The sequence below is a fragment of the Brachionichthys hirsutus genome, chromosome 5 (assembly GCF_040956055.1).
Source record: "Brachionichthys hirsutus isolate HB-005 chromosome 5, CSIRO-AGI_Bhir_v1, whole genome shotgun sequence".
Classification (NCBI taxonomy): Eukaryota; Metazoa; Chordata; class Actinopteri; order Lophiiformes; family Brachionichthyidae; genus Brachionichthys; species Brachionichthys hirsutus.
Window position 1 is genome coordinate 8893352 of NC_090901.1, and position 25168 is coordinate 8918519.

The 25168-nt window shown below is 46.6% G+C and overlaps 2 protein-coding genes across 2 annotated transcripts in view; both read left to right on the forward strand.

Moving 5' to 3' along the window:
* LOC137893839 (reelin-like) overlaps window positions 1-6692 on the forward strand; it is a 68983-nt gene extending 62291 nt beyond the window's left edge. Inside the window, exons 53-64 of the mRNA XM_068739279.1 lie at window positions 62-239; window positions 320-495; window positions 590-696; window positions 777-1019; window positions 1115-1290; window positions 1517-1590; window positions 1712-1873; window positions 1989-2146; window positions 2266-2491; window positions 2590-2787; window positions 3182-3280; window positions 6596-6692. Of these exons, the coding sequence (XP_068595380.1) occupies window positions 62-239; window positions 320-495; window positions 590-696; window positions 777-1019; window positions 1115-1290; window positions 1517-1590; window positions 1712-1873; window positions 1989-2146; window positions 2266-2491; window positions 2590-2787; window positions 3182-3280; window positions 6596-6692 (1894 nt within the window). The remainder of the gene's footprint in view (window positions 1-61; window positions 240-319; window positions 496-589; window positions 697-776; window positions 1020-1114; window positions 1291-1516; window positions 1591-1711; window positions 1874-1988; window positions 2147-2265; window positions 2492-2589; window positions 2788-3181; window positions 3281-6595) is intronic.
* Window positions 6693-13136: 6444 nt separating this feature from the next.
* Window positions 13137-24633, forward strand: pik3c2g (phosphatidylinositol-4-phosphate 3-kinase catalytic subunit type 2 gamma). The gene is given in 33 exon segments (XM_068739398.1): window positions 13137-13152; window positions 13155-13522; window positions 13612-13691; window positions 13987-14144; window positions 14455-14569; window positions 14661-14772; window positions 16227-16297; window positions 16456-16519; window positions 17152-17265; window positions 17366-17396; window positions 17773-17956; window positions 18065-18187; window positions 18402-18530; window positions 19256-19370; window positions 19450-19583; window positions 19724-19912; window positions 20132-20225; window positions 20301-20395; window positions 20536-20716; window positions 20802-20909; window positions 21002-21094; window positions 21341-21470; window positions 21571-21707; window positions 21796-21965; window positions 22111-22267; window positions 22368-22477; window positions 22556-22724; window positions 22881-22999; window positions 23099-23195; window positions 23279-23342; window positions 23473-23552; window positions 23694-23819; window positions 24113-24633. Coding segments are annotated over 33 exon segments (4086 nt in total). The 3' UTR covers window positions 24266-24633.
* Window positions 24634-25168: the final 535 nt, after the last annotated feature.

Here is a 25168-nt window from a genome sequence, read left to right on the forward strand (position 1 = left end):
TTGTCGTGTAAATAATGAAAGCGATATTGCATGTTGTTTGAATGACCCGTCTGCTTCTCAGTGCGGTGAGGTTCCGGTTCCACCAGCAGCACTCAGACATACGATGGGGCGTGGAGAACTTTTACATTGGACCAGCGTGCGATGACCACTGCGGGGGCCATGGAGACTGTCTGGATCAGCGCTGCCTCTGTGACCCAGGATTTGCTGGACCCAACTGCTACGCCAGCGCCGCTCTGAAGGTGAAGTCTGGCTTCTTTGTTCATTGATTATGAAAGAAAAGCAGCGGCTGGAGTGATCTGGTCCGTTATCATCTCTGTAGGCGTCGCTGAAGGAGCGTTTCGACTGGGAGGGGGAAGCAGGCGCTCAGTGGCAGGTGATGGAGGGTGGCAGGCCCTGTACAGACTGCGGTGTGTTAGTGGAGGGGACGGCCCTGTACTTCGGGGGGGCTGATGCCAGACAGGCCGTCACTGCTGATCTGGAACTCCGTGGAGCAAAGTCAGTACTCATGTCAACCACAGGCATACATTTTTCTGTTCTTTAAATTTTACGCTGCCCTCACTGCATTTTGAACTTTTTTTCTTTTTTTCAGGTTTGTGGAATACTGGGCCAGGATCGGAAGCGAGGACAACATGACCATGTGTCATCGTCCAATTTGTCGCAAAGAAGGAGTGCTGCTGGATTACTCCACCGATGGCGGTGCACAGAGTTATTGTGCTTTCATTCTTTCTTGAAAGCCATTCTGTTCTTCTGATCTTCTGTCCTCGCCTGTTCCTCAGGGGTGTCCTGGACGCTGCTGCATGAGATGGACTATCTCAAGTATGTGTCAGTGAGGAGAGACTACATCCTCCTCCCGGAGGCTGCGCTGACGAACGCCACTCGTCTCCGCTGGTGGCAACCCTTCACCATTTCCTCTGGCCTTGCCACACCCAGCCTGGAGAGAGCCCAGTGGGCCATAGACAACATCTTAGTGGGGGGGTCGGACATCAACCCATCCACTCTGCTTGACACCTTTGACGAGGGTGAGTTTGCTTGTGTGGATGCTATCATGAATCCAGTGATTTACCTGTCAGCGTTTTTGGTCTCCTTCACTTTTGATGGGTTTGTGTTTCACCAGAGGGCGCCTCCCATGACGAAAGTTGGAGTTTCTATCCCAACGCTGTGCGCACAGCCGGTTTCTGTGGAAACCCCTCGTTCCACCTTTACTGGCCAAACAAGAACCAAGACAGAACGCACAATATCCTGGCCACCAGAGAGCTTATAGTGCAGCCTGGGTATATTCTGCAGTTTAAGGTAGAGTAAGGCATTATTCCTTTACTGTTAGAGCTGCATGCGATTGGTTTCCGTGTGTCCATGTACTTCAAGGCATGGAAAATTAGAACCCTGAGAGTTCTCTTGGGGGGGGGGGGGAGGGGGGGGGATGCCATCTTTGAGTTAATATATCTTACTTGAAATCACAGGTCTTATTGCAATGTCCATGCACTTGCTTTTCACTGTGCGTCTCTCTCTCACAATGCAGATTGTGGTCGGCTGTGAGGCAGACACCTGTGAAGACCGTCATTCTGTCCTGCTGCAGTACAGGAAGGATGCAAGGTGAAAACACTGGAAGCAAATCATGACTCAGTTGATCATGTGATAGTGCATCCTTTAAAAAAAAGGGCAGATTTCATATCTCTCTCTTTCTCTCTCTCTATCTCTCTCTCTCTCTCTCCAGGTCTGAGTCATGGCAGCTGGTACAGTCCGAGTGCCTTCCCTCCTCAGTCAACAACGTGGGCTGCTCTCCCTTCCAGTTCCACGAGTCCACAATCTACAGTCCAGTCAACAGCTCCACATGGACCAGGGTCACCATTCAGCTGCCGGACCACGTCTCCTCAGGGTGGGCGCGCGCTCATTTATCAATTTAGCTTTACACATGTCAACTGAATGGCGTGCAAACGTCCTCTGTGGCTAAAGTAACGTATGCCTTTTTGTGATTTCTGACGTATTTCCAGGGCCACCCAGTTCCGTTGGATTCAGAAGGAAGGGACCGGGGAGCGGCAGAGCTGGGGGGTGGACCACGTCTATGTCGGCGAGGTGTGCCCGGGACTCTGCAGCGGCCACGGATACTGTACGAGTGGAGTGTTCTGCATCTGTGATGAGGGACACCACGGTGGGCCGCAACTAGCACACTGTCTTCACAATGCCTTCACAAAACAATCTCAGAATCGACTCGTGGTCTTAAATCTCCCAATTTTCATCAGTTCCCCGCAATTTCTCCCGCCTCAACAGGTGACGACTGCTCCCTCTCCAGCGGCGACCTGCCCAGCTCCATCAAGGACAACTTTGAGTCGGGCGGCGTGTCTCAGGAGAGCTGGCAGCTGATCCAGGGTGGAGGAGTGGGCAGCGGCTGTGGGCAGCTGTCCCCGCATGCCCACGGAGACTCGCTCTATTTCAATGGCTGTAAGATGAGGCAGGCAGTTACCAAACCGCTGGACCTCACTAGAGCCAGGTACAGGTACTACCAGAATGCACTTTACTTAAAGCGATGACGGAGAATAGAATCGGGCTTTTCTGCATTATCGGCCTTTCATCTTCCTCTGTGTGTCCCCACAGTAAGATCATGTTCGTGCTGCAGATCGGCAGCGTGGCGCAAACAGACAGCTGTAACATAGCTCTGGACCAGGCCGACACCGTGGACCGGGCCGTGCTGCTGCAGTACAGCATCAACAGCGGCGTCAGCTGGCACGTGATCGCCCAGCACCAGCCCAAAGACTTCATAAAGGCCCAGAGAGTCTCCTACAACATTCCACTGTGAGCGACTTTCTCATACGTTTCTAACTGGGTTTTTTTTTTTTGGGGGGGGGGGGGGGGGGTCTAACTAATGTCTTTATTCATGTTAATTAATCTTTTACTCATATTTTAACTCATCATCAAGTAAGAGTTGCCATCACTGCCATCAGTACGTAATTTATCAAGGATTTTTGTCCAGATGCTCTAAAGCTGTTTTCCAGAAGGTAAGTCCACAAAACAAGCAGCCAGAAGGCAGGAGGGTAATACGCTAAAGCATTTGTAAATGGTTCATTCATCATTAATAAAGCCACCAAGTGAGAGCGTCTGCGGTTCTGATTTAAACCAGTGGGACTGGTTTGAAACCGTGACGCGTTGAGCTTCACGTAATCTGCAATGTCTCCCCTGGTCTCCGCAGAGAGGCGAGGGTTAAGGGGGTGATGATGCGATGGTGGCAGCCACGGCATGATGGTGCAGGACATGACCAGTGGGCATTGGACCATGTGGAAGTAGTTCTGTGAGTACCCAATCCCCCCCCCCCCTCCCCAATTGCAGACTGGCTCACAAAAGAGCCCCGATTCCACCCCTGCCTCCACCTCTGCCTCAGCCTCACCTGTAGAACCCCCCCAGTATACATATATGTTGTAATGTCTACATGTGTGCTGATGTTTAAAAAGACACATCACGTCCAAAGCCGTGAAAGTTCTTGCTGCCATCTTGGTTCTGCACTCGTTCATTCATCAAGTCACATTTTACAGGCTTCTTGTAGATTTTTCAGAATAGGAGTCTGTGTTCTGCTATGAAGCCAGCATTATCACAAAAGCCTGTGTGATTGGTTTATCATTTCCCCCTTCATCACATAAACACAAGCGGCCCTGTATTTCATCCCAAAGGAGAAGATTTTAGGTACAAATTCTTACATTTGTTTGATGCAAACACTGGTTTTTTAAACATTTTTATTGCACTTTTTTCTGTAATCAGGAGCGTTTTCTGTTTGGAAGGCAATGTCGGTTTAAAAAAAAAACCGCGAAGCTGGAGATTCTGCAGGGCACTGAAGATGTTGTGAATATGATCTCTGCCCACTAGCATACATCAAACACGACGCCATCATGAAGTGTTTTGAATTCATCTCCTGCATGTTGCCGTGGGGTATCAGAGCAAAGCCCCCCCCCCCCCCCCCCTACCCATCACCCATTGGATGCTAATTGTTCATTCGGATGTGTACCCGATGCATTTCAAATGCTGCATACAACAGTTCCGCTCTATTTCATGCAGCGGTTGCACAAACACACACCGACGCCGAACCTGCGTTGTCCCTGCATGGTCGAAGTGGGCGCGGTCCCTGCCTCCCTCGCACTCACGCGGTTTTCAACAGTGTCTGCTGAAAAGACTGACCATGGTCCTCACACTTTGCTCTGTTGTTTATTTCTCTCTGTTCGCCACTCCTCCACTCCTTCACACAATCTTCCTCTCCCTCCAACTTCTGCTCAACCGTTTCTTCTTGCTCCACACGACTTTTCTTCCCTGCTGCTTAAATTCATTTGATCTCGTGGTCATGCTCACTCCTCTGCTTGTGTCCGGCCTTACTTCACCCTCCTCCTCCTCCTGCTCCTTCTTTTTTATCCCTAAACTCTCACTCTTTCCTTTTCTTTCCGTTCCCCTTCCCATTCTGGCAAACGATGGATGGATCACCTCTCTTTCTCCACCTCTACTTCGTCATTGTCTCACACATCTCTCCTGCTTCCCATCCTTTCCTATTCTTTGTTTCTCATTCTCTCTATCTGTCCAACTCACCATCACTCTGCCTGGAACCTCTGACTGTCTTTATGCTTCTCCTTTTTCCTCCCCTTCTCCCGCTATGGGCCCCTGCCTCCCCAGGCCAGGGCTCCCACCCCCCCAGACCTTTCTGCGAGACAGCAGTCCCCTCCTCCTGCTTCTCCCCTCTCTCGCTCTAACCTCTACTCTCTTCTGCATTCTGCTCCCTCTGGCATGGCTGTAGAGTCAGGTAAGTTCTCCGGCTCTTCCTGAATGCAGCCCTCACCCCCCCCTCACCCCCCTCCCGATACATTGTCCACGCCCCCTCGTCACCTTCACCGACACGCCCAGCCCTCCCCATTACCACCACAGTCATGTTCATGTCCAGGGCGACCGGGTGGGGGCTGGCTGATAATTCGACATAACACACAGAGAGACATCAGCATTCACACGTTCACAACAACGCAGTGAAGCAAGGGTGGAAAATCATCACATCCCCTGGCAGAGTTTGACAAAGTAAAAAAAAAATCATGTTAAACTGCCCTTATTTTCTAAGTGTGGCTCGCACACAATGGCAGAAACACAAATGTCAATGTTTGTGTGTGTGTGTGTGTGATGTAATCCATCACTATACTGTAGCTATGACTGTTTGCTCTGTTCTCAATGTTCTTCCAACAAATATGTCACGCCCCTGCTTAAAGATGACAGATGGAGAGTGCAGGATTGAACTCACTCCAGCCCCGGACCGCTGGAGGAGGCTTTCGTTATTGAGTTAGAATCGATAGATTGTGATATGTTACAATACTGTAAGCAACGTTTTTTTTTGTTTGCATTAGTGATTCTACGTCTTCCCATTTTTAGTTGATGGTTGATGCACAAGACAGGAAGTGACAAAAGTTCAAGTGGCCCGCAGCCACGACCCTTTGCATGTGGGACCATTAATTAACAACCAACAGAGATTTTGAAAAATTTATAAGTATCAAAAATGGTGAAATATGGAATATAGATATATTCTCACGCCCAGAGATGCAATGCAGGGAACTTTACACCATGAAATAAAGTCTTAGTCGATGGGACAGATTCATCGACTATCCTTCTCCATCCAGCTCCTTGCATGGCTTTTCGGATCGACTGTTGCAACAGCGTGCCATCCTCTTCTTCACTCATCGCTGTCTGTCTGTCAGTCTGTGGACAACAACAGCATGACTCTCAACCATGACTCTGACTCCTCATTACCCTCTGAGTGGTTGTCAAAACAACAGTTAACCACACACACACACACACACACACACACACGTGCAGGCAAACGCTTGCAGCTCACCCACTATCCCGTCCATGTTCACAGCATCACCCATCACTCTCACACACATGCATCATCCTCCATCCTCCCACTCCCCCCCTGACCCCCCCGCCCCCTGCTCCCCCCGCTTTGCAGAGCCCCCTACCCCCTGCCCCTTGGCTGCACTCCTGGCTCACTGGCACCGCCCTGCTGGATGGAAGAGGCAATGAACAGGCTAAGCAAAAGCGACTTTATGCAGCTTTTCCTCTGTGTCTCTTGATTCCGAACGCCCCCCCTCCCGCCCACGACCCTGCACGTTTATGCCTTTGGTTTATTCATTTTTGGTCTTTTCTCCCGGCGACGGCTGCTGACTCTGACCTCAAACACTCAGAGTCACCGTTTACATCTTGTATCTGTGGTAGTTTGTCTGCAGACTCTGCGTCCCATTGTCTTGTCTTGTGACATTTGGCCTTGGATACACACGTAGTTAGCTCTGCCGCCTCGCTCGCCGCCGCCGAGCTGCCCCTTTCAGTGCAGAGCGTAGGAGCTGTTTAGCGTTGCACCTCTTTCCCCTGAACCATGAGACCCGTGCAGCTGTTGAGTGTTTGAGGTTATGGCTGAAAACATGATTAAAAATGCTGCATGTTCCTCGGTGTGAGCGAGCACAAGAGTGTTTATGTGCATGGGGGGGGAGTGTGTGCGTGCGGATGTGTGGATTATCGTGGCGCCCTCCACGCAGTCACTAATGCCCCCCCCCCCCCCTTCCCACCTTCTTTCACTGTCTTTGTACCCCTGCAGCACGCGTAAACAGAACTACATGATGAACTTTGCCAGACAGACCAGTGCGCGTCACTACTACAGCCGCAAGAGGCGGGCACTGCTGCAGCACGCCTGAGCCGCCAGGAGAGGGAATCACCTTCTGACCTGCTAATCGCCCATCAAACCTGCCACCGCCCATCCTGATGACGCGTTACACTCTTGAGTCCCATCCACAGGTGGATTCCAGACAGCCTTAGACTTTCCTCGCCCAACTCTCCTTTCCCACAAAACACGGGCTGTCCGATCAGTTTACCCCAGCCAATAAAGGCCTTCCCAACCACACAAGGTTGGCGGGATTGAAACTCAGAAGAAAGGAGTGAATCGGCCATTTTGTTTACTTTTCTCATGGAGGGTCAGGGTTTCTAGTTGTTTTCTAATTGTTGCTGTGGTTCCTCTTATTCTTGTCTGCATTTCTGATAATCCCCCCCCCCCCCCCCCTGGTTTACCTCCTCCTCTCCTTTCCTCATCCTCCTTTTCCTACCACACTGTGAAATTGAGATATAATATATCACTGCTGAACTGACCAGCCAATTGGAGAGTTGCCTTCCAGTTCCACTGAGCCACCGGGGGGGGGGGGGGGGGGGGACTACTCTTCCATCGCCAACCAGTACGTTAGGAGAAAGACTATGTCGATGACGCTGACCATTAGGAGGAATAACGGTGATGAAGAAACTAAAAGAAAAAAAAAATACTGTGTTCTTGCTGTTCTGTGTGTCTGTGGGTTCTTTTTGTGAAGAGTTGACTGTGGTGTTCCGTTGATTTGTTTGTTCGTTTTCTACTAATTCGTATGCTTTGGAGGGGGGGGGGCTGGGTTCGGTTTCCTTTTTCCTCATTTATCTGGAATGGATGTGGGCAGGGCAGGAAAAGCCCAGCCTCCACAGGATGCAGGAACAAAAGAATGATTTGCACGAGAGGAAAATTAGAATATAAAAAAAAGAAAAAAAATACCGAATAATGTTTAATTTTTTTTTTATATATATATGTTGGTCCCGGAAATTACAGATATTTATGGTAAATGGTTCTTCACGTAACCTATTTAAGATGCACTGTGCGTGAAATCTGTATGTTATTTTCTAGTATTAAGTTATTAGGCAGTTGAGTCGAGCGCTCGGACTGCACCACCCCCCTCTTGTGCTGTTTCCCCCCTTCATCTCTCTCTCTCTCTCTCTCTCTCGCTCGCTCTCTCTTGTTGCAGATCTCTGAAACCTGGAGGTGTGAGGCTCTCTTAGTGTTGTTTTTGAAGTCTGTGTAATATGGACCCTCTGCCCTCAGTGTAACTCCAGTATAGCAATCTCATGTATATATATGTATATCCACTATGGGGAGACCCAGCAGCCTTATAAAAGGGAATTAAAGAACTGTCCAAACCTCATGCTGTACACTGCCTGAGCTGTTCTCTGACTCTTTTATATGGTTAGATGCTTCTTTTAGTCAACACATCTTCCACTGGTGCTTTACGTGTCCAGTGTGTAGGCGCTTGGATAGCGCCAATGCCTCATAGCAAGAAGGTCACAGGTTCAAATCCGAATTGGACATTTGTGTGGAGAGTTTGCATGTTTTCCCCATGTCTGCGTGGATTCTCCAGCTTCCTCCCACTGCCAAAAACATGCAACTTTGGAGAATTAATTCTCAATTAACTTACCTGGTTAAATAAATTTAAAGACAAATTAAAACACTGGTAAAAAAGAAAATATTATACGCAAAATCACGCTTTCATTATATCAAATCTCATTTTCTTTTCATGGATTTCTTGGCAAACATACTCTGGAATATCCCCAGCTGTCTCTACTGTGTGTGTTTGTGTGTCTGTGGGATGAAGGGAAGTTTCTGAAACTTTATTAAAATATTTATTCATTAGACATTGAAACGAACACATTTACCTGTAAGATATCATTAAAAACATTTTTAAAAAGTTATCTAATCCCTTTTGTGCACTCCTCAGTTTCATCACACCGGCCATTCACCACATACTTCTGAAGATCCTCTGCATTTATCAGTGCAGAGGCTCTGCGTCTCCATCCTGAAGCCCTAAAGATGCTCATGATAAAAGGAGCCTTAAGTTACAGTCATCACAGTAACAGTCAGGAGTGTTACAGTGATGTAGATGGATTGATCTGTGACACCCAGGCAGGAGTTACAGTACGGCTGGTCGCAGCAGCTATAGGTCAGTGTGTGGATGCGTTCTCTGAAGCGAACGCTGTGCACCTGGCTGCAGTCCTTCCGAGCCATGCAGCCCCTGGCCGACAGGATGCTTTGGTTTCCATAGCGACCATCCGCCTTGAAGCACAGCTCCTCAGGAGGGCACTCTGTCTGAATGAGCTCAAGCGTCCTCTCGTGGTCCTGGATGCGGCTGTAGTAGCAGGGCAGGTTGTAGCACACGAATGAAGGGAGGAGGAGGTAGCACAACATGGCACCATGCAAGAGTTGCAAAATTCTCTGCCTGCAAGTCGAATACACGCATTTTACTGGCGGGATCTTATTTTGTAGCTGAACAAAACTGAAAACATCAGTATTTTACCACGGGAATGTCATAAATCAGGGTACTCCAGACAAACCCAGATGACATACTACATTTCCCAAAATGCAACTTCATGGCACCAGGACTCTTGCCGCCAGTTCATCGCAGGGCCTCACACCGACAGAAAATCATTCACACACACATTCACACCTTTGGGCAATTTAGCGTAACTGATTCACAATTTTGGTGTTGGTGGGGAGCCGGAGAACCTGGAGAGAGCCCACGCAGACACGGGGAGAACGTGAAAACTCCAAATTGTTGTCCTTTTCAGATAATTGAAACCAAAGAAAACCCCTTAATTGTACACACAGGTGTTGCCGCCCTTTACTGATTATCAAAATCAAAGTGCTCCAAGATGGAAAGCGGGAAGGCCGAAGCAATGTCAGTGAGCAACTTTAAAATTAATATCGTGAAGCCTTACCTCCTCATTGTTCAGGTCGTAACTGAAATCAGAGCAGTTGAACTTCCTGAGCATTTCCTGATGAACTCTAGTGTCATCACTGACTCCAGATCTTCATACACAGGCCCCACCCCCCTGCACACCTGCATGTAAACCCCACTCAGAACACCAAAGCTCAATCGTTGTGCTTTTATTTTGATAATGCATTATACTGTGTTTACAGATGCACTTTACTCTAATATACCAGGAGGATGGCTGACTGGGCCACCTTTTTCTCTCTCTGTGGCAAACAATGTAATCACACAAAATGCCGATTGTGGTGGGGTTCCCCCCCCCCCCCATCAAACAAATTCATTTCACAAACATTATAAACATCTGATCAAACGTTAGTCAGATGTGGAGAGCACCTCTGGCAAACAGGCCTCCCCACAGCCTCCCACAGGCGCGTCTATGAAGAAGTGATAGATAATGTGGAGTTCGTTGATGATGTATAATTTGCACAGGAATCCCAAGGCTCATTTTCAAGCACTTCAGGAACGTTTGTGTAATCCTTAATGCCTTTGATCATTCCCAGCAGCCTCTTCAAGCTACTGTCAGACTTTGGCGGGAGGTTACATATGTCTCTACAGCAGCAGGAGTGGCTGATGTTGTATCTGACCCCCTTGTAAGAGGTGATTTCATGGGTGCCGCAGACATCAGCGTCCAAACAGGCCTGAGCCGACAGGACGTGGACGGATCCGTAGCGGCCCGTGGACCTGGAACAGCGTTGATCCGGCAGACATTGGCTCGTGATGTTCGGGCAGGAATTGCCTTTGTGCTGCAGAGGACAGTAGTAGCACAGCAAAGGGTCCAGGCTCAGAACTGGGAGGACAAGTGCAGCTGCGACCAGCAGGATGGAGGCAAAACACCAGTGTGGTCCCAAGAGCAGGGCATCCAGACTGCAAATCCACACACACACACACACACACACAGGAAATTAAGAATGACAAAGCCTGGAAACATACCTTCATATGATCAGTCACAGAGTTTGAACTGTCAGATGTGCTGTTAACCTGCTCTTTCTTTGTGATCTCATGTTTCTTTAAGCATCAACCACCAGACCAACAGGAGGAATCTCCCAACACCAGGAAGCCCTCTGATTACCAAGCAGAAGCAGGTGTGTGTGTGACTTTGAAGCTTTTGAACTTAAAATTCACGGATAAATGCAGACACGCCAGACAAACTGGTTTAAGTTGAGTGTTGGCTTTCAGGTTAAGTGTGAAGGAATAACACTTAAACCTGCAAAACACTTCTTTCTTTTTTTTTTTTTTTTTTTTTTTTTTGGTACAGTCTATGGAAGGGAGACGCGCCCGCATCTGAAGCGAAGGACGTGATTACCGCGCCATCTGCTGTCTGTTTGTGCAACATGCGAATCAGAATCGGCTTATTCTCCATTGGGAGAGAAAGCATTCACAACCTAGGAATCTTTCTGGGTGCAATCGTGCAACATGTAACATGAAAAAGCAACAACACGACATAATGAAATGCAAAACTTTGGCGCTATGCAGTAAAAATAGACAAAGTAAAAAAATCAGATAGATAGATACTTTGTACTGATTTTGCAAAACAGAAGACATCTTCCTCTGATTGGATGCAGTCTTCCTTCTTAGGGTCATGTTCCATATTCGGATAAGAAGAGAGTTGTGTCTTTGTACAAAGGATCCTGAAAATAAGAGCATAAGAGTGTTACACCATCCCATGTGCTGTATGTACACACATGAGTTTTGTGATTCTGATAGGTAAAAATGTCTCACAGCCAAAGCTTGCTCCTCATCCTGCTGGCAAGAGAACCCCCACCACTCCTGTTCCTCTGCTGGGTCATAGGTGTACAGAGGAATCAGCCTGTGGCGCAGCGCATCTACCCTGTAAATGCACACAAAACAACGACAATAACAAACAAACAGTGTGACAAAAAATACCAAATTGTTCTGAAATCGATGCTTTATAAAAATAAAAATAAAAAACATCTTACCGGGCTCTCCTCTTGATATAAATAACCTGAAGGGGGTCATTGAAATCTTTAATGATCACGTATAGCCATGTGAAATGAACCACATCTAGAACAGTTCTTACCACTGCCACTATAGAGCCAACCACGATCAGCACAAGTGCAGAGACAAGCGCATAGAATCCAGGAAATCCAGTGTTCAGGTTTCGTGGTGAAATGTTGGGAGTTGTAAGGTTGGAATACATTTCTTCTTGCTTGACGTCCTCCCTTCCCTTCACTGCTGTGTATTCACCTTTGTGACACATTCACTGAAAAGCCGTTGCTTTTATTCCCATTGAAATGTCATGTTTCTCAGACCCGGAGAAATGCTCGTAATTATTGCTAGAAAGAATGAAACACACACACACACACACACACACGCCTCCATGTTTGTCCAGAGTCCGACCAGGTGGGCCTGTCTAACGACATCAAACACTGAATCAATAATCAGTGGAAACGGCTCAGAAACGTCACACACACACACCTGCAGTTAACGTACCGGCCGAGAATCAGCATGTAGGTTTAGTGCATTTAGATTAGAAGTTGAAGATAGACTCCTATAAATGGTAGATATAGCTCAAACCCTGAAAGAGCATTGCAGCTTACCTTAGATGTCAAGCTGTGTCTGGAACTGGTCGGCACACATTTCCTCCTCGCTGCACTCATTTGACTTTGGATGGAACTGAACTTGCCAAGCTGCATTCCTGAGTGGGGAGTGCATGTGATGTAGCTCATTATTTATTATTGACGAGAATGATATGCTTCTGTTGTTACACTTGCCTAATGGGGTTTACATTCCATGTAATTTATGGACAGATAGAATTACAGTTCGATCATGTGCATTTTGACACATGTACTGTTTTCCTGCGGCCAGCAGGGGATGGGGGGGGGGGGTTGAGTTGTTGCCAACTGGTGACGGGAAAAGAAGGGAGGGACGAGGAAAGCGACTCTCCAAAGCCTTTACAGTTTACAGGTCTGACTCAGAACATGGATTCAGTCCAGCGGGGGATCTGGTCGCTTCCTGGGCTTCGAAGGTGAGTTCCAGAAAGTACCTTCACTTAATACCACTATTTGTTATATTGTTTAGTTCTTGGGCCAAATCTAATATTGTCAACTTTGAGTATGTGTATAGTAAAAAAAAAAGGTTAGGAACTACGTTGCTATGGTTTACAGTGACATAACAAGATTGATTATTTCAGTGAACTCAGAGTGAGCACGCAAATATAAAGTTTCTATTCATAATGGAATGTAAACTAGTGGTGGTGCTCATAGTGACTTATTTCCACAGTGGCGCGCGCTGGTGGGTTTTCTTGTTGTGATTTGAAAGTTTGTTAATTATTAGACCAACGTAAACCCTCAGGATCAGTGCAGCCATAAAGCAGCTCACTCGTCCCGCCATGAAGTTATTAAGTTACCATTTGTTGCTAATTCTACATTTCTGTTGTTGTTGTTGTTGTTTTTTTCCAAGGCATTTTGCCATTTTTTTTGAGCTCACAAGCTGTTGAGATATAACCTCGTCTAAAGGCCTGCCAGATGGATTCCACTGAAAGGCAGAAAGCATCAATCCAAAGACAAAATGCAAGCGACTCCGACCTCCCCATGCCCCTCACTGACAATCCACAAGAAATGCACATTTATGAGTCCATTGGAAGTATTTCTGAGAATGATGAAAGCCATTTCTATGACACCATCCTGCTTGGGCGCTCAGCCCCGCCTGAACCCCAGCCCAAACCCCCAGAGAATGCAGACCACCAAAGCAGCGAGAGACCGGTGCCCGTTCGCCCTGCACCCCCTCCACCCCGTCCACCCCGTCCACAGAGACCCAGGATTCCCAGTTCACGTTTGTCAGGACCCCCTGCTGTCCCGCCAAGGTCACGAGCACCCTTCAACAAAAAGCAGTTTTCCTGTGATTTTACAGAGCCTGTTGGCAGACTGAATCGCTCTAGGACAGAAGTACGAGACGTGAGTATCCCCGCCGGTTTTCTCCCTCAGCGAAGACAAAGACAAGCGTTTATCATAAAAATGCAATCAATCTTTTCTGTTCACATCAGGACGCCTTCACCATTAAGCTAATGGATACCCCACAAGGCAGCACCGAGGGCCTGACTTCATTTTGTGCAGCAACTTCTAAGTAAGAGCATTTTAGAATGAGTTCTTACGCCTGTGTCTCATTTGTAGTTTTATTTAAAGCAATGCTCCTTCTGAAAGCTTTCGTTGCAGGCATATTCTCAATATCTGACTTGTTTAAATTAGCTGTAAACTTGGGTTTCTATTTCTTCTGTTTGTGCTTTCAGCTCAGTGTCGGTCTTTCGTTTCGTTGACATGATTCATGCTGCCTGTGAAGTTTAAGCGTGGAACATGTTCGACGCTGTACACGCCTTCATGCTTGCAAATACTTTGCTAATCTATTTTCGTTTTATTGGCAGACTGATGTCACGATACAAGCACACGGACGGAGTGTACAACTCAGGCGTGGTTTGGGGTCGAGTGTTACGGATCAACCCGGCCCTGCTGCAGCAGATGGAGGTGAACGTCAGTGTGTCCACTGGGTGGGACAATCACCAGTTCCCCCTCTCCATAAGCGGTGAGATACCAAAAAAAAACAAAGGTTCCAACAGAGTACCACCCTAAGTCATAATTTAGGGTAATGCAAATAATAGTTTTTAATATTTTAAACTCATTAAAAGAAGGCAGAGCTCATAATTTGTATAACCCAATAGCTGAGGAAAACTGTAGTGGAGTAATATTTATCTCTCTCTATTGTGGTGGAGTAGAAGTACCTCAATCTGTGCTTGTATTTACTGGTAATATTCCTTCGCTGCGAACCGCATCACTTCACTGTCAGACACTTCAGCTCGTTCTCCTGTGTGTGGACTCTGAACTCTAACTAACAGTGAACAGACCAGTGAAAACTCTGATTGATGACATCTTCCAGCTGCTGGGACTCGACCCCAACACAATCGGGGATTACGTTTTAAAACTCTGCGACTCTGAGGAATGTCTGCAAAAGTAAGTCACCAAGAAAAAAAGCGTTGCATCTTTCCGCTGCCCTTGTTCAAACTGACGCACTGAATGCCATTTCTCTTACCTGTGCATATAGTGCAGAGCTGCTGGGCATGCATGAGACCATTCAGACGTACTGCAGGTTCGAACTAGCAGTGCCTCTACGCCTGCTCCGTTTCAGCGAACTCAAACTCCGTCTGCTCAGGGACGTAAGTTCAGATCGAATTCTTCTCCGTTGCCGCCCATAGTGCAGATGATTTACCAAGAACTGATGGCTTCATTCTTAAAATGCTGCCATGGCACACACCTGTGACAGGCCCCTGTTTTCATCAGGGATGTAAACACCTCTTGACTTTGTTCTGTTTACACATCACATCACAGCTGGAGGCTTTTATTCATAGGAGTCAATATGAAAAAAAAAAATGAACCTAATATTTCCAACATTTGTTGGCCTAAAGAGTCTTTTAATGCCATGAAAGGATTCCACATAATAGAGTGCTGGGGGGGGAGTGCTGGACTTGGTTCAGTTTTGGTGTGTAGCTAATAAAATTTGACATGAAACAAAGACTAGCTGGGGGGGGGGGGGGACAAATAGGTTTATTTAATGCAGGAAGAGGAGAAAACAAGTTCATGACACTTTTTTATCAGATGAGCTGAACTGAATCATCATTGCCACAACAGTAAAATGACAATAATGCAGTTGAGATCAATAATGTCTTGTTCAGCAGAAGCAGCTATCATGATTCATCTATTACCGTATTGGCCCGAATATAACACGAACCCGGATATAATACGACCCCTTCTTTTTCAAGACTCAAGTTTGAGAAAATACTTTTTGAACACCAATTTCAATTTTTATACAGAAAATAATTACAGTACATCTGAAACAAATGATTATAACAATAAATTCGAGAGAAAAAGCATGTTATTTTGCCACATTCAAATCATGCAAAAACTGTCTCACATCTTAATATCTGAACATTTAAATATGTGAACTAAAGCGCAATCACATTTGTAAATGAATGGCTTCTGGTTTTTAAAATGTAAATAAACCAATCTACTGATAAAACAACAAAATTGCAATAACTGCATGAACCATCAAAGTGAAGTCTAGCTGGGGGGATCGTTGTTCTCCAGCGCCTCCGGGGTTAACTTCCACTCTTCGCTGGGGATGAAGGCTGAAGCGCAGCAACACAAGATGGGCGCCGGCCAGACGTGCTGAATCACTGAAGCTGCTTTATTTTACTTGCACTGTTAAACAAAACTCCTCCTCCTATCGCTCGCATATCTCTGTCTCAGAGTTCTCTCTGCTGCTGCTCTGCGTGCTCTCTCTCTTTATCTCTCACACACACTCGCTTGCTCCGGCGGGACACGCCCCAGCTGGACACGTGCACACACACACACACACACACATCCACACAGACACATCTCACCACATATGAATAAGAAAAAACATCGCAATAAAATAATGATAGGCGTTCGCTTTGGCCTGGGGAGTTCAGTTCACCATTAGTTGTAACGATATCTGGCGCCATCTAGTGTTCAGAATGGGTATAATGTCTAGACCCCGAATATAACACGACCCGACTTTTTCAGCCTAATTTCAATGCAAAAAACATCGTGTTATATTCGGGCCAATACGGTAATGCATGTTTCCTCACAGGGGCAGGACGACAGCGCCTCGGGCCAACCGTTCCAGCTCCTGCGTCCCGTCAGTGTCTTCAACACCTCCAAGTGAGACTCCCCGGGTCCCACAGCAGCTCTGTGAAATGGCTTCGGTTACAGTGACGCCTGTTAGCTGGGTCGTGTGTCAGCAGGCTGCTGTTTATAGATAACATTGGGGAAAGTTAGCCCCGTTTCCAACATCTCTATCACCTCTTCTCCTCTGTCAGGCTGAGTCTGCAGGAGGTGCTCCATAGCTACAACAGGGAGGTGTCGGAGCTGATGAGAAGTAAGGTCAGTGAAGCCAAGAGGTCGCTCATATGTCATTATTGCCTCAGCATAGGTTGCTATGGTGACTGTTGCTGCAGGCTGATTTCTGCCACTGCACAGCTGCGGAGGCTAAACGAGATGCACCTGTTGCACATCTCACCTAATCATCTCCTGCCTCTCTGGGCAGGTCTCTGCCAGAACATCATCTCGGTTTCCTCAGTGTTTTCAGGCTCTATGTCTCGTCCTGCATTCTCGAGTTCTGTCTTTAATGCCTGAGGAAACAGATCCAGTTGAAATCAGGGTAAATTTTCACTGCAAAACAATTGGATCTGTCCAGATCCAGAAGAGTCCGCCATTACTGAAAGTGTGCTTTTTGTGAATGACTTCTAAACTAATAATGACATCAATGTGAATCCAATCACTAAAGGTTTGTTTTCATGGTTCAGGAATCTAAAAATACAGATAAAATAAATGTAGGGCCATTATTTTTGGTGTAAATCACAATATAGGGGGAGTCTGAGGTGCTCGGAGGAGGTCGGCGCTCTCCAAGTGCTTTGCTAGTTTCCATTTAGTTTTTAGCTTGTAATTTGCATTGATCGGTAGCACCAGAGTGATATCCTACACTGACTGTCTGATCATTCTCCTCCCGTCTTTAGTCTGGAATAAACATAAATGCCATCGTGGCATGCGTTCGCACAATCAGCAATCTTCTGTGTGGGCTGTCGTGTCAGGAGTTGGAAGAAATGATCGGCAGGCTCAACCGAGCTCCGGTATGACATCACAAACTCTCACCGATTGTGTCGCTGCAATGAAACCAACAGCATCTAAAATCCTTTACACATACCGCTGTGTCCTCTGTCTTATTTGCAGAGTTCTGCTGAGACAGCTGAATGTGAAACTGGTGGGTAGCTAGAACTCAATTGTTTATCACTATCTGTACTTTTTCCATTGACAACCGAATAGTGAGCATTGCAGATATAAGGTTGGGTCTAAACAACTGAAAACTGAAATATGATCTATGTTTGGAAACACATGCACGTTTCTGCAGCCCATTTCTCTGCAAATTGAGTTCATTAAGCAGGATGTGCGGAAAGTCAGAGTAATATTTGGTGCTGATCTCTGCTTAATAGGATCCTATTAAGATTCTTTCAGCCAAAAATACATAAACATAAAGACGGCCCAATCAATCAAAAAAGCAGATCCCTCTCGTCTTTGCATGTCATGCTTATGTTGCTTGTAACGCGACTGGCTTTGACTTTTATTTCTCTCTCTTCCAGGTATGGTGCTGCTCCACGGCGCCCTGCTCAAAGTCATGCAGGTATTTTTTTCCAACTTCCAGTCAGATTTCAAATGTCAGGAGGCGACAAGCAAACCGGAAATACGTGACGTGGAGGACAACAAGGAAATCCTTCAATTTAAAGTTGCTGCTCTTTACAACCTGCAAATCACCTGGATGAACAGGTGTGATGTTAGTGCAGACGGGACAGGCATGTTGTATGTACATATGTCGTGCATACGGATCATCATAAGAGCGTTTTATAGTTGCCTGTTTCCTTCCGTTATTTGTAGTTATGAAGTCTTCTCTGTTTCCTGCGACTTGACGTTTGGAGGTAAAAAGGTCTGTGACACGGGCATTTGTGAGAATATCAGCACCGCTTTGTCCTTTGGGAACAAGATCCAGTGTGACCGCATGTAAGAATATCCACATTGATTCATAATGCCAAACTTCCTCCTTCATATAAAAAAGGATTGATCAGCAAAATCACCTGTGAGTGTAAGAAGTGCATGAGAAATGACCTCTCTGTAGGGTTGAGTATAGCTTTAATGACAAAGAAAGAGCACAATTTGAAAAGTAAAGTGAAAGATAACTTTTTGGCTGTATGTGTGTGTGTGCTTTAAATGCCAGGATTGCGTTCCCTGCTCCGATAAGGCAGCTGCCGTACGAGTCCATGTTGACATTTCGCCTCAGGGGCTGCAGGCGAGGCAGGAGTCCCGAGATTTTGGGCTGGGCTGTGCTGCCTCTTTACAGCGACAGGTAGGTGTTGACACAACATTTACACCACCGTGTGAAGCTTTTCGACAAATGCTCATACAACAGGAATTAAACGTCTCCCATAGCTAGATGGGGAGTTCGGCGTTCATGAGCAACACTCATCAAGCATGGCTTTTGTGTTCAAACCAAAAAGATGGAAAGGTGTGTGGATTTTTAAAATGCAATGACTTTAATTAATTTAAAGTGAGAGGAGTAAAATAGTTTTTCTTGTTAGAGCTTTTTCAAAAATCATATCATGTAAACTATGCATTCAATCCACTCACCAAAAATCACAGTCATAAAGGGTCCGATATGCAGAGGTCAGGATAGAATATAACATTTTAACATTAAAATCCCTTTTATGGATTCAAAAATCAGTTACAAATACAACTCTGATTCATTTTAATTTTTATGGTTGGTGTATAAAGATACAAGAACAACTTAGAACCGTTTTATGATGATCCAGATCACCATGTGGACGGTGTAAATCCAATTAGGAAGTGAATGAGCTGCTTGGCAGATGTCTGCGCTCTCTGAGTGCTTTTCTAGTTTCCAATTTGTTTTAATTAATGTGGCTGTTTTTATTATTACTATGCTATAAGCATAGTCCTTTGCCTGTGTGTACTCACTGGTCATTAGTAGTTTCCAATGTGCTGTTTTCTTAACTTAATTTAGGTTTAATGTGCTTAAAGTGATGCAATGAGTGACGTTTAGTGCTCTGTCTGTAGCACCCTGGTGTCAGGAACCGTTCTGCTCAGCATGTCCGCGCTCACCGAGCTGCCCGTGCCTCCTTCTCCTGCCCTGTACGACAGCCACAGACAACCCATGGGGGTCATACTGCAGGTCAGTAGAGCTGAGTGGACCAAAACCCCGACCGCATGAGTCTCTCACGCAATTGTCCTTTCACCGTTTCTTTCTCCAGCTGGAGTTTAACCATGTGTTTGAGTGGAAGTATCAGAGGCCCATTGCGCTCCCGGCTTCGATCATGTTTACGCCGCCTTCTGAGGAGTTACGAAAGAAAATGTTGGCTGTCTCTAGGAAGCTTTGCCTCTGCTTGTGAGTTTAAGAAAGCAAGCGCGCACATTGCGCCATGAACTGGACACGCACCTCCATCACGTTCTGAGCGTCATACGTTTGGATGTTGTCAATCAAAAGAGAAGAGTGTTCGTTGCATTCCCGCATTCTGTGTTTTTCAGCCTGACGGAAAATGAGAAGGCTTTGCTGTGGAGCAAACGCCACCACAGTGACAGCGGAAACACTTCCCTCCACCTGCTTCTGGGTGGAGCCCCCAGGTGGCATCCTGAAGATTTGACAGAGATCTATACAATTTTAGAAAACTGGCCCATCTATCTTCCCGAGGAGGCGCTCTTCCTGCTCAGTGTCAGGTATAGGCTTCGCTCGGTTCATTTGAAAAGCTGTGCAAAGCTGCAAGCGCAGAAAGCACACAAAGATTCTGTGTTCCGATTCAATCACATTGATTGATTCAATGTCATTGTGAGGCTTAGTTTGTAGGTTGACAACGTGAATGCTAATCGAAAGGGAAGGTTTAATCAAAATCAGGAATGACTGAGGTGAACCATATTTCTTTTTTTTTTTATCCTCAGTTTTCATGATCAGACTGTGCGGAGGGCTGCGGTTGACTATTTTAAACAGATGCCAGATGGAGAGCTGGAGGTCTTCCTGCCACAGTTGGTTCAAGTAAGCACAATAAAAGCGTCACGCACGTGTGAGGCTATGTCCGCGCTAAGGTTGATCATTCAACGCTTCCTGCAGGCTCTGAAGAGTGAGTGGGAGTTGGATGGACCTCTGGTGATGCTGCTGTTGGAGAGATCACTGATGAGCATCCAGATCGCCCAGCAGCTCTACTGGTGAGTAGAAACTAACTGAACGTATCATCAAAAGAGATGAAAGCATGCTGACGATGCTTCAGGAAAAACCCTTGATTTGTTTTGATTCTCATCTTGCTTGTTAAAGTTTCAGCAGTTGCTAACGTTTAACCTCCTGGCAGGCTGCTGGAGGACGCCCACACCGACCCCTACTACCAGACTTGGTTCAGTAAGGTCCAAGCCGCCCTGCAGCGCTGCTGTGGACGGGCCCTGAGGCAGGAGCTGCAGCACGAAACCCGCCTCGTGTCCGTGCTTGTGCAGGTGGCCAAGACAGTCAGCGCCGTTGAAAGGATTCGACGTAAGGTCGGTGGACCGACATTTAAATGACTGACCCCTGCTGGCCCAAGTCACTTTGTTCAGCTGTTTGACTTTGTGTGTTTGTCTTCAGAATGTCCTGAAGAAAGAGAAGTCACAGATTAAAGACTTTTTCAAAGATGGCAACAGCTGTTCTCTGCCACTGGATCTTGCCGCTTGCGTAAAGGGAGTGGATGCGGATGTAAGTCGCACTGAATGCGACACCTTTTATATCATTGCTAAAAGTCTGAAACACATCTGGAGTCTTCACTCCTCCGATATGTTACCTCCAAGGCCTGCAAGATCTACAACTCCAGTGCGGCTCCACTGGGGATCTCGTTCATCTGCTCTGACCCTTTGGCCAAGAAGATTTGTGTCATCTGCAAGGTTGGTCATGTCATTCTACATTATGTATCCACACTGGGCCTCATGTGAGATCATTTCTGCATTCTTATCCACAACTTTTCTTTCTCATTTCTTCTTTGAGGCTTGCGAGCACGCGGTTTTCCAATTCATCATCATTTGCTGGTTTCAGCCCAAAGACTGTAGTTCTAAGCTCATTCCTCGACAGAGCAAACGGCTTCGATGCTGTGTAACTGAGTCAAACGCAACCTTTTGAATGTTGTTGCTCAGACAGGAGATAATCTGCGTCAGGACATGTTGGTACTGCAGATAGTCCGTGTGATGAATCAGCTCTGGCTTGAGCAGGGGCTCGACCTTCAAATGATCACCTACAAGTGTCTTTCTACAGGCAGGGATCAGGGTCAGTTTATCTGTCTACACTTGTGAATAAACAGTCTTCCTTGAATTAATATCTCTGCAGCTGTGGCGGTTTTTCCAAACATGTTCTTTGTGGCTGTCAGGCCTGGTGGAAGTGGTTCCGGAGGCGGTGACCCTGAGGACGATCCAGCAGGAGTGGGGGCTGGTCGGCAACTTTCGAGACGACACGCTAGAGAAATGGTTCCACATGTGGAACAAAACTAAGGAGGACTACGAGAAGGTTAACTCTAAAAAAAATACAAGAACATCATGACTCAAAAAGGTTTACAGTAGACTTAAATATTGACTTTCGCTTTTTTTTGTAACAGGCTGTGATGAACTTCATCCACTCCTGTGCGGGGTGGTGCGTGGCCACCTTCATCCTGGGCATCTGTGACCGTCACAACGACAACATCATGTTGAAACAGAGTGGCCACATGTTTCACATTGACTTTGGAAAGATTATGGGCAATGCACAGAAGTTCGGAAGTTTAAAAAGGCAAGCCACTAAAAAAGACAAGCAGCATGTTGAAGTCGGGAAGCTTTAATTTGAGGAAACGTGAAGTCAAAGAGAGTAATGTGAGATAAAGAGGAAAAGCAACCTGCCCTTGTGATGCTCTTTCCTTTCTTTTATGCAATGGCAGAGACAGGTCACCTTTCATCTTTACGTCTGAGATGCATCACTTGATCACAGGTGGGCGGAAGAAGCCCCAGCGCTTGCATCGTTTCGTGGAGCTGTGCTGTGAAGCTTACAACATAATCAGGGAGCGTTCTGCACTGATACTCAGCTTGTTGGAGCTGGTAAGCCCTTCGCTGGATAATGCCACCGTGGTAACATCCCCATAGCCATAGAGACATTCCAAAAAAGCACAGTTTGAATTACGGTGTGTCTAATCTCCAGATGCTCAATTCGGGAATGCCAGAACTGAAGAATTCGTCTGACCTGCAGTACGTCCAGAACAACCTGCGACCTCACGACACAGACCTGGAGGCCACGTCCTATTTCACAAAGTAATGCAACACAAAAACACAGTGTTCTATATTTCTGTTTCAGCTTTCATCAATGGTTTTGTATCCATCCTGATGCAGGAAAATCAAGGAGAGCCTGGGCTGTGTTGCAGTCAAGTTGAACTTCCTGACGCACAGCATGGCTCAGGGGAAGAAACAGGATTCGCTAACTTCCAACGGCATCCCAGCTCCCAGCAGCAACATCCAAGAAGCTGTCATCCAGGGATGCAGCATGAGGGGAAAAGACGTGGTGAGGCCACACGATGCTCTTGTGCCACCGCACCTCAGATGAATCGCTGTCAAATTAGACTGAGAGCCGACAGCAGATTCTCTCGTGGTGCCTGAAGCAGCAGCGATGAGTTCAGAGAATCCTGATGGGGGGGAAAACCATCGTTTTGTTTTGCAGATTTATGACCTGAGAGTGGCCATTGATGATGGATTTCTGAACAGTGAGATGACATTAGAGCAGCTTGAGCTGATCCACAAGCAGCTGCAGAAGTACTTCATTGAATCTACGCTCCCTCAGTCAGTACAATTTTAAAATGACCAGATGAATTTTGAAGCAGTTGTTTTTCTCTCTCACAGCAACACAACAAGTTGTTTCATCTCTTGACACTCTTCTAGGTTTCCGAGCTGGTATAAGATGTCATTTACAACAGACAGAAAAATTACTCTGTTGAATAAATACCTAAGACAGCTGTTTGAGGGGCCGTGCAAAGGCGTAAGTTCCCGTCACCACTGGCCAGTTTCTCCCAGTGATGTCTTAAGCCTGTCTTTAAGTTGCAAGCCTGTCTTGCTCTGCAGAATGAATATGTGTGCAGCTTGTTCCTGGATGGCCCTAACATAGTCCAGGAAAATGTGATGACAGGTAATGCTCTGCTCTTCGGTAGGTGGGTGTATTAAATATTATTAGAAGGTGAGAATGAATAGGAAATTCCCATCGTTGACAAGAACCGATATATTGTGATTCACTGGTGTTGATTTCTGTGCTGTTGCAGGAGCCAGTCCCCAGATCCAGCTCCTCATTTCTTACTCTGACTTGAAACTCTCCGTTCTGGTAAAGCACCTAAAGAACATTGTGAGTTTCCTTCACCCTTATTATCGAACAGACACGGCAGTATAGAGAAGTGTGTTTTAGTTTGTTATTGGGATGTTTGCAGAAAAAGGCAGACTGTCCCTTAACGGCCTTCTTTTTTTTGTGTGTGTGGGCTTTCAACAGAAGCACGCTAATGGCTCCAAACCCGATGCCTACGTGGTCGTCCGTTTGCGACCAGACCCTCGACAGCGTTCCAAGAAGAAGACGAAGGTGGTCCGAAATGATGACAACCCCACCTTCAATGAACTGGTAGAATATCCATTAAATATGTTGTCTGTCTGCTGTTAAGCGCAGTTCTGGCAATCTTTAGTATTTTACTGGTAGGGTTGAAAATTTAATATTCAATAGTCTGCGCAGAAATAAAGATTGTACAGTGTAAGGCTGAACAGAAATGCGTCTTCGCTTCAAAATAAAGTCTAATTTCCCACACAGCTGACAGAAAATTCCTATAAAAGCCAAAACAATGCAGAAGTAAACCAACCCGGATATTCTGAATATGTACAACTGGTTTTGTGACTCAAATATCTGTTTGCAATTCACAGCTGGAGTACAATTCCGTCCCACTGCTCTACGGGATGGTGCTGGAAGTTACGGTGAAGAGCAAGAAGACGTTTGTGGCCGCGACCAACATTCGACTGGAGAAGAAGCTGATCGACCAGGAGAAATGGTTTCCGCTCGGGAACTGTGCGAACTGACCTGGGAGAGGAGAGGCAGCTGCACGGCGGGCCTGCCGTCAGCAGAGGGTGCAACCACACCAAGAGAGGAATTCATCCGCAGAGCCCTCAGGCTGGGTGACTGACACTGGGCAGACAAACTGTGGGCTCTCATCTGCACTTATTTATCAGAATTAAAAAAACTGGCCTCACCCCACTGCTATGCATTTCTTGCAGTGGGTGGGCGGTGTTTTGATGAAGTTACAAAGCTGAGTAAAACTCAAGCGGACACGTGACTGTTTTAATATGGTGGCATTTGCTATTTAGACTGATTTTTGGATGCACGTGTGTCGATGAAGGAAAGAAGCCGGTTTTATCACCATCCTTGCCCTTCTTGTTTGCACTTGTCGTTCTCGTCTGAGTCAAAGCTGTCCTTGTAAATGTCGGTGGCTGAAGCCGCCGACGGATTAAAGAGAAGGTGATGCAGCGCTTGTAGGAGCTGCTGTCTGATTCCTGCCTGGACTGAGTGTATTTATCCCTTTCAGCTGTGTCAACTGAATGTCCTTGGCCAGTGGGATTGAAAGCGAGGGCGGGCCGTGGGGGTGGGGGGGGGGGGGGGGGGGTGAACCGAGTGTGTGTGTGAGCAGGATGACAACTCTTCTTCTCTGGCCTGAGGGGGCAGAGTTAACACTCTCCCCCTCACTCCATCCTCTATCCATCGGTGGCATCAGTCGCAGTGATGAACATGCAAAGCTAGATGTCCATTGAATTTGAAACAGCAGCTCGTCACACACACACGCACACACTCGACTGCCACGGGTTATCTAAACGGCATCGTCCTCCTGACGGTGCTGCTGACCCACGCGCTCTCTGTCCTGCCAAATTCAAGGGATTTAGTCATGAACGGTGATGGAAATAGGACCTCCCTGCACTGGATTTGGTTCA